Source organism: Lycorma delicatula, chromosome 9 (assembly GCF_047948215.1).
Source record: "Lycorma delicatula isolate Av1 chromosome 9, ASM4794821v1, whole genome shotgun sequence".
Classification (NCBI taxonomy): Eukaryota; Metazoa; Arthropoda; class Insecta; order Hemiptera; family Fulgoridae; genus Lycorma; species Lycorma delicatula.
In genome coordinates, this window is record NC_134463.1 from 124,479,700 (window position 1) to 124,491,853 (window position 12,154).

The 12,154-nt window shown below is 32.2% G+C and overlaps 1 protein-coding gene across 2 annotated transcripts in view; it reads left to right on the plus strand.

Annotated features, from left to right (window-relative positions):
• LOC142330580 (acetylcholine receptor subunit alpha-like) overlaps nucleotides 1-12,154 on the plus strand; it is a 668,320-nt gene that overhangs the window by 387,293 nt on the left and 268,873 nt on the right. For both annotated transcript variants that reach the window (XR_012757812.1, XM_075375962.1), the window contains exon 4: nucleotides 3,755-3,799. Coding sequence is in view for 1 of the 2 variants with exons in the window: in XM_075375962.1 (XP_075232077.1) it covers nucleotides 3,755-3,799 (45 nt within the window). In the remaining variant the exon portion in view is untranslated. The remainder of the gene's footprint in view (nucleotides 1-3,754; nucleotides 3,800-12,154) is intronic.

Here is a 12,154-nt window from a genome sequence, read left to right on the forward strand (position 1 = left end):
ACCAACCCGGTGGGTTAATATTATTAGCCTACCAGACTATACAGTGCTTAACTCGTCGAAAATTAGTTGTTTAACAGCTGATTTTCGAACTCAAAGGTTCTGAGGTTTAAATCCTAGTAAAGGTTATATACTTTTATATGGATTTGAATATTAAACAGCGGATACTGGTGTACTTTGGTGGTTGGGATTCAATTAACCACAGGTCTCAGGAATGTTCGGTCTCAATCTGTATAACCTCATTTACATATACATATCATATATACCATCCTCATATAATTTTAGAGGGGGGGAAGGGAGTTCGCTTTCTTTTCACTCATTTAACAGATTGCAATGTACACGTTAATAAATTATATTAATGTTAATAATAAAACCAAGCAAAAAGGGAATCTTTTTAAAATCTTGCAAAAGAATTATAACAGTTAGATATCATTTAACCGTCGTAAATTTTTTTTTATTTATTCTTTTTACATCGATTAAAAAAGAAACTTAATTAAGATAATTAGCATATTAATAAATCGTTCTGTTTTCATACTTAAATGTTTCCTACATATATCAAAATAATAATACTTTGACTTTATAAACAAAAGATAGATACTAAAATAAGACTTGTACTACAATAATAACAGTAAAATCAAATTAAAAATAATACTGTTCAATTTTTTTTGTGGTTTTATATACACCCCCTCCCGGAGCCGTACCTGCAATTAAGCATAACTCAGCTCCAAGAGGTGTCGTCGCCAACTCAACCTAAACAAGACCGACCCGGGTCTTTGTCGTAACAGTTGCCTGCTTCTAACCGGGTCCCCAAAGTGAGCCCTAGCCGGATGTCGGTCTTAACAGCTCTAGGGTGACGAAGTCTTCGTGTCTTATCATCGCCGCCCATCCCGGCAAACCCGGACGAACGATGATTCCGCAGAAGGCTGTTCATCACCCCCTCGCTACATCGTCGTCCCTGCCTTTGTGTCGTAGTATCGTTGTTATATATCTTGACACAGCCCTGAATTTTTTCGACTCCAGATTGCACGTTCGGTATTACTTTCCTCTTTTTACTGCTCGCTTAAAACGACCCGGTCTATTCATTTAAAATAAAACATATATATTATTAAATACGTAAATATAATGTAAAAATTTATTACGATAAGGGTATAAAATTAATGTAGATTACATCCTTCCGTTTTGCTGCACGCGTAATCATATCGACAGTCATCTTAAATCGATTTATATATTTAAAATTAAAAATAATATCGATTAAAATTTCAATAACGTAAACGGTAATACAAAAAAATTGAAGGTATTCTTTGGATTACCGACATTAGAACAACTCCGTAACACTAACTTACGATCGTAAACAGAAATGGCAATTTGCGTAAATAAGAAATAAATCAGTGTTTCAATAATAGTGAAATAAGAATAGCAACTATATTTTTTAATTAGATTGATTGTACCTACAGTGCCAAGTTTTTTTACAATACCATTTTTTTTTAACGTTTAAAATACAACAGTAATGTAATATAAAAAATATTTTAAATACATATATTCTAAAAATGTTCGTATTAAAAAATAGTAGTTTACGTAACGAGACTACAATGATAACCATTAATGCAAGTGTGCGAAGCAAGTTACGACATTTGCCAAGACTCGTGTCGTAAATTTTCAGTGAGTGAATTAACGGCCAAGAGTTGCATACTGTATTTTTTTTACGGTTGAGAAAGTATTGAAATTGTAGATTTAAATCCACGGTAGAATACATTGTTTAAGGAATATGTATTTTTACATCCCCGTCTACATAGCGCTATAGTAGAGCTATACCTTTAGAAGGCAAAGTATTGTAATTGCTGCAATTTGGACATACGCGGTTACCGCGGGATCTTGATATTCTGACTCCTAAGGAATCCAAAAAACTGGATGGAAATTTTCCGGATGTTTATATGTACGCGCGCGCGTCTCTCTCTCTCTCTGTGTGTGTGTGTGTGTGTGTGTGTGTGTGTGTGTGCGCGTGTGTGTGTGTGTGAGTGTGTTCGGTCTTTTATTCCATATATCTCCAGAACAACTAGACTGGCTTTGAGAAAACCTGGTCAGATTGCTTGGTACACGGGTCATTGATGCCATTAAGTTTTCAACTCAAAACGTGAAGGGGGTGAGGCTGGCAAGGTTACCCTTAGAATAGAAAAATTTTGCCTAATTTAGGTGTTATTTTTCTTAGGCAAATTTGTTAACATTTAAAAAATAATAATATTTATAAAAAATGTCTTTTGAAAAATCGCACCACACCCAAAAAAATGAACTAAATAAACTAGCGGCTAAGTGGGCATAGTACCTCAATAATTATCATCTCACCACAAGGAACTGCTAGTGTAGCACTAATGTACAGTTGTTGTAGTCATCTGTTATTGTGATGTCACAGGTAAGCTGTAGTATGCGCGCGCACTTTACGTAGAATAATTGAATTAAATAAACAAAAAATAAATATTTTGAATTAAGTTTTGCTTGTTTGTGTGTGTGTGTGTGTGTGTGTGTGTGTGTGTGTGTGTGTGTGTGTGTGTGTGTGTGTGTGTGTGTGTGTGTGTGTGTGTGTGTGTGCGTGTGTCTAAGCCATGATCAGAAAAAAGCATCCCAAGACTTGAGAAAGTCTTGTATTGTCAACAACACAAAAAAGCTGTGTTTTGTCAGCTTTTTTAACTTTTCAACAAATACATTAAATAATAAATTTCTTTGGCAATAGATGATTAGTCATAAAATCTGCCTTTTCTTTAATATCGATTTGTGTTAAAGACATTTCTTTCTCAGAATCTGACATAATTAAAAAAAGTATAAACAGTGTAATTTAAAAGACTTAGTTACATATCGGTATACTTTCAGATTAACCTCTGCTTGCTAACTACTTAATCGGATTAAAATCAAAGTAAAAAAGCAGCTAATACATTAGAAAATACCCGCTTCTGTTCGGTTATTGGTCGAAAAGGGTAGACTTTTGATCGGTTGAACAACTGTATCGTAATGAAAATCTGTTTCATAATGACCTTCATTACGATACACAGGTTCAAGCCGCATAATTCAAACGTTATGATACAACCGTAGGAAAAAGATATGTAATTTTATGCGAAGGTAATACAATAAATAAAATTATACTAGAACTTTTGCTACGTATAATCCAGACATTTTATCTGTACATACGTTGAACAACCGAAAATTTATTTAAAAAGGATTTTAGATATGCGAACAATAGTTTTATACAAACGGCAAATAAAATAGCGTATAACATTAACGATTAAAATTTTGAATTACAGTTATGTATCTGTATGAATTACAGTTCCTATGCTTCCAGGCTTCTTAGATGAAGGATATAGGATGGTTTGTACTCATTAAATCTGATTACAATCTCCTGTCTCACGAAAAATCTAATATATTTTTTTTTTCGCGAGAATTGAGAACGTAATCGTGAATTTAACAAGGTGATTTTGTTAAATTTGATTTTAATGTAAGTAAAGTTGTTATTGAACACATCGTATTGTTCACCTTTTACCCTTAAAATGAACTAGTCGAGTATTTTTCTTATCATATGTAAAAGTACATTCTTTCTTATGATACCTGTTACGTTCCAGTGAGGGTAACTTACGTAAATAATGAACACATAGTCTATGTAGCTTGTATGTTTTGTGTGTGTGTTTGTATACGCGCGTGCGCGTATTTCTGTTATAATATATTTTATATTAATATACCGATCTTATTTTTTCTATTTTTTTTTTTTTTACAGAATTTAAAAAATCAAATAATGACAACGAACTTGTGGGTCGAACAAGTAAGTAATTTTTTTAAAGTATAATTAAATTATATAATCTACTTTTTATGTTATGTTTTCACTAATATATTTTTTTTTTTTTTTTGTCTTCAGTCATTTGACTGGTTTGATGCAGCTCTCCAAGATTCCCTATCTAGTGCTAGTCGTTTCATTTCAGTATACCCTCTACATCCTACATCCCCAACAATTTGTTTTACATACTCCAAACGTGGCCTGCCTACACAATTTTTCCCTTCAACCTGTCCTTCCAATATTAAAGCGACTATTCCAGGATGCCTTAGTATGTGGCCTATAAGTCTGTCTCTTCTTTTAACTATATTCTTCCAAATACTTCTTTCTTCATCTATTTGCCGCAATACCTCTTCATTTGTCACTTTATCCACCCATCTGATTTTTAACATTCTCCTATAGCACCACATTTCAAAAGCTTCTAATCTTTTCTTCTCAGATACTCCGATTGTCCAAGTTTCACTTCCATATAAAGCGACACTCCAAACATACACTTTCAAAAATCTTTTCCTGACATTTAAATTAATTTTTGATGTAAACAAATTATATTTCTTACTGAAGGCTCGTTTAGCTTGTGCTATTCGGCATTTTATATCGCTCCTGCTTCGTCCATCTTTAGTAATTTTACTTCCCAAATAACAAAATTCTTCTACCTCCATAATCTTTTCTCCTCCTATTTTCACATTCAGTGGTCCATCTTTGTTATTTCTACTACAACTAATATTTTATAGTTATATAATATTAATTTTATAATTTTTCTTTATTATTAGGGGTAATGCGTATACAGCCCTTATACAACGTATCAAGGTCTCAATGAATTTTAAAAGATATCTTTTCGAATTTACTTCGTCGTTTATGAGAGACTAGCCGCCCCATCTAGCCAGAGCCTGGATCCTCGTGGCACAAGTCAACCCTGGAAAATCCCGAAACCAACTCAGGAGCTAATCGGGGCCTCCCGAGATCAAGGGGCCTACGCCATAGTCGCAGAGCTCGCTTCGCTCGCCGTTTCCAATTTGCCAGGGGTACCCACGTCCTGAAAACCCAGGGGGCTTGCTTCGGTCGCCATTCCCATCTACCCAGAGGGCTCCACTCCCTGAACCTTCGCGCTGTACTTTGTCTTCATGGTTTTGAGAATAATACTGATAAATCATAATTATGGTATTCAGGCATTATAGAAACTTGAAAAAGAAACGAAATTACAAAAGACAGAATCATAAAACGTGTAAACACACACCATTCCCGACGAAAAATTCATAACTTTTTTCCGTGGTAGGAAAACTATAGTAATGAAGTAAAAGGATTAATCTATTTTTTCCTTAATGAAAAAATCTTAGTTCACAACTTCACCCTCCCTGGAGGCGAAAAAATAATGAATATTTTTAATATCTAACCTTCAAGGGAGCTAAGGCCTCGGTCGATGGCTTAAAACCTTCCCTGAGATAACACGAATATATCCTACAAATTTGAAAGTAATCGATAAGTTTGTTTTGGTTCTGTAATGCGACAACAAACAAACAGATAAACTAAATATTCATTTATATATATATATATATATATATATATATATATATATATATCCGAATAACAATGATCTGTTAGATCGAGGGTGTACCTGATGCATGTTAAGTTCAATCTAATAACAAATACCCCATTTGAATTTTGAAAATAGGACTATTGTTTCCAGAGATAATATAAGAGAACCGCATTGCACCTCCCAAAACAGCGCCTCAGAGGCACCCCGTTAGTTACCAGTCGATGATGGTGGTCAGTCTAGCCTACCACGAGGTCCTCGCATACTTCACACGCAGTCCTCAGGGGAAGCCCGTTATTGTTAAACTGGAATGTTTAAAATTTATTTAGTACTGTTTTATTTAGCGTAAATTTAATTCTATTATTTTTGTAAGATTATACGTTCGATTGATTCGAATCATTTAGTTTAAACCCAGCTCACGCAGCGATAGATATTCACAGTTCACAGTTCATTAATTCAATTCATTATAGTTCGTGCTTCTACCGGAAAATCTCCATTATTACATATATATTTTTTCCGTGATTTTTCGAGATGAATATATCTAAAAATCTTTCCAGTTAAGCCAAGAAACATGGGTAGAAATTTCGTTGCGATTTTTTTTCCACGAACAAACAAAAACCCTTTTCCTCTTTTTATAATAGTATAAATATTGTATTAAAAAAACGATGACATTTTACATCGATTTTTGTGGATCGGCATCGAATTTAAAATTTACTCCCTTAAAATGTATTATTTATTATTAAATGTTCGGTTAAAAAATAAACATATTTTCTGGTATTTATAAACAATATATAATTGCACAATCTGACGCGGTCCTACATTAACGTCTGACATCTTATCTGGAAAACATACATAAATGAAAGCAATTGAATCATAAATATTAAATTATTTATCAGATATTTTAACACAAAATTATATATAATCAGTACTGCGTGAAATTTTTCTTAAATAAGTTTGCATACTACACCAGAACACTCTGTATCACCAGAGCAAAGCGGCATTGAAATACTTCAGAGATTCCAGTCAAAAATACTTTGAATTATAATTAACTAATCCGGATCATACAGTAAACTTTATTAAATAGAGATATGAACACTTCCAGGATATATGACTAAATAAAATATTTCAGTATTTCTTACGATAGAAAACTATAAAACCAGGAAAATTTAGGAAGTTATATATACTTCGTTGACGAGGTCATAGCAACGAGGTTGACGATTATGAAACACCAAAAAAACTGAATTTTCTAAATATCTATGGATTTATTTTTAACATCTATTCAAACAAAACTCGTTAACGCATCAGTATTTTAAAAATAAACCGTTTCGTAACTTATCGACCAAAATACTTTCCCCCAACATTTATTTTCTACGTCCAGATTTTATATATTGTTTTAATGTTAAAAAAATAAATAAAATAACACGTTCTACTTTTTTTTACACATCTGTAGTTTCCCCGCTTCCCGGAACTGGACACACAGTTAAGCGTAAACTCAGCTCCGGGGGGTGCGCCTCAAACTACCTCGGAAGGACGCAAGACCCCGCCCAGGCAGCCTGGACTCGCTCGTTTTGCATGCCATGTCACAAATCAGAAGTTCCCAAAGGGAACTCACCACCGGGACTCGGGTCTTGACACCTCTTCTCTAGTAGAGAACCCCCAAAGGGATTCACGACCAGCACTACGGTCTTACATTTCCCCTAACGGCATCTGAAAGGAGTCCCCACCCTATTATTGAAAGCAGAAAACCTGCCTACCGGGTGGAGCTCTTCCTCAAAGACACCATAATACTCTATATGTTTAGAAAGTAATAGTTTCCCTGAAATAAAAAATTTAATTTACTAAATTCTCTTATGATTTATTACAATCTATTTTTTGGTAAGAAATGATCACATCTCAAGCACCCAGGGGAGGAACTCGAAAAAGAAAGGTTTGTGATAGGAGAATTAAAACACGAAAATGTTTGAAGTAAAAAAGTTAAGGCTAAAAATGGCGGCCATTTCATTTTTTTAATTGCATTTATTTTTATAAAAGTGGTTTACATTGCCTCTTAAATAACTACCCAACAGCTGAAACACAAAAAACTTTAACAAATGTTCCTACCTGAAAACGGTCTATTTTTTTTTTTTTTTTGGTATGAGATCACTACTAGGGGTGTACTGTAAAGAACTTTTGAAACTAGCTGTGAAAGATATTAAATGTCCGCCATTTTGATTAAGTTGTATTAACTTTTTTTTTAAATCAAATTTTTTTCTACCCCCTTTAAAATTGTGCTTAATTACTAGAGACCGGATTATATGCAACATAAAAAGTTTGAAAAATGCTTAAAATACGCAAATTTATATAATAAAAAAGTAGTAATTTTTACTTTTTTTGATTTCAAAATCAGCATACAATTAATAAGTAGTTGAATAGCATATCGATAAATTCGATAATTAACCATTTTTTAACATTTTGTTAGTTTTGTAAATATAAACAATCAGAGGTACTGTTCCGCGGCTGCTAAGACCCGAGCAGCTAATAGGTTTGGTCGACTACAACGTATGATTTCATTTATTAACAAGGTACCCTACCGAAAAATATTGTAAATATAGCGAAAATATGCATCATCACTAGATTTTAAGGAAAATGTGCAATAACCGGTGAGAATGGGCTTAATATGCAAATGCATATAATCCGGTCTCTATTAATTACCCTGTTCATTTGCCTTACAATCCAACCCTTTACGTTTAAAAATTTTGAATTGCTCTTCTCAAAGCTCCGTGGAAGACCTTGGACGTTTGGTATTCTTATTGCGAAAATTAGATCATTTTGAGTTCAAAGCGATTACTAAATTTCAGTTTTTTTTACGTGTAACTGTTGCAAAGCTGTTTAAAGAGTTACTGAACTTTGTTAAGACGCTAGTGATAAAATTAGTAATAATTCACTACTTTTCTATGATAATCTGAGTAAAGGTAAAAAAATATATATATATATTCTAAAACATCCAAAATTTCAGTATGTCGTATAACTTGAACTAAAAAATTACTTTGATATAGCCGGCAACGGATTGCGTGATTTTCACGGTTACACCAGTCAAGTAACGCTATTCATTTTTGGCTCTATTTAATTCAGTCATTTTATGCTATATTTGGATCTTGAATGAACATAAGAAAGAAGCCGTAATAAGAAAGGGAGTCCGACAAGGATGTTCCCTATCTCCGTTATTTTTTAATCTTTACATGGAACTAGCAGTTAATGATGTTAAAGAACAATTTAGATTCGGAGTAACAGTACAAGGTGAAAAGATAAAGATGCTACGATTTGCTGATGATATAGTGATTGTAGCCGAGAGTAAAAAGGATTTAGAAGAAACAATGAACGGCATAGATGAAGTCCTACGCAAGAACTATCGCGTGAAAATAAACAAGAACAAAATAAAAGTAATGAAATTTAGTAGAAATAACAAAAATGGACCACTGAATGTGAAAATAGGAGGAGAAAAGATTACGGAGGTAGATGAATTTTGTTATTTGGGAAGTAGAATTACTAAAGATGGACGAAGCAGGAGCGATATAAAATACCGAAGAGCATAAGCGAAACGAGCCTTCAGTCAGAAATATAATTTGTTTACATCAAAAATTAATTTAAATGTCAGGAAAAAATTTTTGAAAGTATATGTTTGGAGTGTCGCTTTATATGGAAGTGAAACTTGGACGATCGGAGTATCTGAGAAGAAAAAATTAGAAGCTTTTGAAATGCGGTGATATAGGAGAATGTTAAAAATCAGACGGGTGGATAAAGTGACAAATGAAGAGGTATTGCGGCAAATAGATGAAGAAAGAAGCGTTTGGAAAAATATAGTTAAAAGAATAGACAGACTTATAGGCCACATACTAAGGCATCCTGGAATAATCGCTTTAATATTGGAAGGACAGGTAGAAGGAAAAAATTGTGTAGGCAGGCCATGTTTGGAATATGTAAAACAAATTGTTAGAGATGTAGGATGTAGAGGGTATACTGAAATGAAACGACTAGCACTAGATAGGGAATCTTGGAGAGCTGCATCAAACCAGTCAAATGACTGAAGACAAAAAAAAAAATTAAAAATTTGTATCTTATGATAAAATATCCCCTCCCTTTTTACTTTATACAAAAACAAAAATTATGAATTCTTTTTACAACCTATGATTGTGTTACAAAATATCAACTAAAAATATTCAGTTAGCCATCTTCAGTTATTTCTTCAACGATATATTAAAAAAAAGAAAAAAACAAAATTTATTACGTTACAGGTAACGTAATAAATTTTAATGTTATTGATTTTTTACATTAAATAAAATTTACTTACTTTTATTTTTACTTTTAATTTTCCAAGCCGAGTTGCTCAAAAAAAATAAAATATTAATCGTGACTTTTAACATTAGTTTTGCGATTTCGAAAAATATATTTTCGATTTTTTTAAAATTTGGTTTGCGAATCAAAAAGTTTTTTTTTTATTATTAAAATATTCAAAAGATTGATTTTAAAGAAATTAAAAAGTTTTTAAATTTCTTTTTTTAATTTGGGAGCTCTCCATCAAAGGAAGAGTATTAAGTTATTTTAGCGGCCTTATAGTTCAACAAATATATTTTGAACATTAAGAATTTGTTTGATATTGCGAAATTTCTTTTAGGGGACTCCCATACTCAAGGAAGAAGCATTCTTGTAAAATGATTTTTTTTTAGAAAATGATCCCTAAGTGGTGATAATAAATTTAAAGTAATAACTTTTAAAATTGTTTAAAAATATATAAAGATACACCATCATTTTAAATAAACAGTTACAATTTTTTACGAATGGAGCGAAGACCCGCGAGGTTGGTCTATTGGTTAACTCGTCATCGCAAATCAGCTGATTTCGAAGTCGAGAGTTCTAAGGTTCAAATCCTAGCAAAGGCAAAAATAACTTCTTTACGTATTTGAATACTAGATAATGGATACAAGTGTTCTTTGGTAGTTGGGATTCAATTAACCGCACATCTCAGGAAAGTCGACCTGAGACTGTTCAAGACTACACTTCATTTACATTCATACATATCATCCTCATTCATCCTCTGAAGTAATACCTTACGGTAATTCCGGAGGCTAAACAGAAAAAAAGATAATAACCCTAAAGTAAAGGTTACATTTATATAATGTATATTTGTTGTTTATATTCTAATGTCGACATATTATAGAATAGAATTATAAATGAGTGTTCCGGTCTAAAGTAATAAGATTTTTTTTTTACATTTGCTATTGAAAAATTAGAAGATAAAACATTTCATTAATCGAAGATAATAATATTAAAATAGCCTGTCTTATAATCACAAAATTAAAAAAAACGAATAATACGCGTGTAATGACACGCTTAAATTATAATATGAAAAAAAAAGTTTAAATTTAATATTATATTATATTATAATACAATACGAATACGACGAGGCAGCTTACACGTTAATATCAACGCATCAATTTATATTTAAATGTCTTGAAAATAATGATGTGATATTAATAATTAAAGGTCCTATGTTTAATATAAAGAGGTCATGGATTTAAATAAACTTATTCAAAATCAGTAAAAGATCTTTAATAATTAATAATAAATTATTGTTTTTATTTTTCCGTAAAATATATGTTTTTCAAACCGAATGAATTACCCAGTTTTACGGGGTTGTAAATGGGTAGAACCCCCCCCCCCCAAATTACATAATAGTTCATTTTATTATATTTTTGGACAATCTAATATTTTAGGTAGATTTCATAAGAAAGCTATCTATTGTAATGGGTACCATGATTCGACTTCCGGAATATTTTGACCTATCTTCGCGTTTCACATCCCCCAGACCCCAAAACCACTGTCAGCTCAAAAGTTTATATAACTTTTGTTATATATATATATATATATATATATATATATATATATATATATATATATATATATATATGTGTGTGTGTGTGTATCAGTTTCTTGTATACACGATAACTGCCATAATTTTGCACCAATTAATTGTTCCCTAAAAAAATCTCGACCCAAAATTCGGTAGAGTTCGTTAACGACCAAAATTGGACCACGGGAATGAAAATGAGGGGGTGTTTTCGAAAAAAAATATTGCTATAACTTTGTTATTAAGTAAATTCGTTTAAAGTTTCTACTATTCTTTGGACAAGGGCCTAAAACTTATCTAAATAAAGTTTGTTTATATCACCAACCATTGGCCAAAGGGGGTGGAAAAAATTGGGTTTTGAAGACAAAAAATCATACCGCCCTTAATAGGGACAGTATAGAATCGGTTTAAAGTGGTCGTTAGTCCTTTAAACATTACTAAACACTTTTTTTGAAATGACCAACCCTTACGGTAAAAGATGACCAAATATTTGCTGGAATAGTAAGAAGATGGGCTTCTCGTATGCTAAACATGTGAAACATTTTTTCACATGGAGCCATTGACGTATTGAGTAAATTTGAAGTTTTTCTTAATTTTAAGGTGGAAATCTTTTTTATCCCCTACTTAGCACCGGTGAAATCTACTTCCGCCTTCCGGCGTGCCGAAGGGTTTTTTAGATTTTTTTATTTTTTTTTTATTTTATTTATCTGTGTACTTCTCTGTTATCGCTTTGGTCAAGAAAGTAAATATTTAAAAAAATTACCCTTTACCACTGTGATAACGAATTTAGATCTTTTCCATCCTTATTACGCCTATTTTTGTAATAACGTAATGAAGTAAATTTTGTTAATAGAATTAAACCGTCAAAAATTAATTAGGAAACTATAAGTAGGGGGATAGAAGCATCGTATAAAAAATCATTTTTAATATT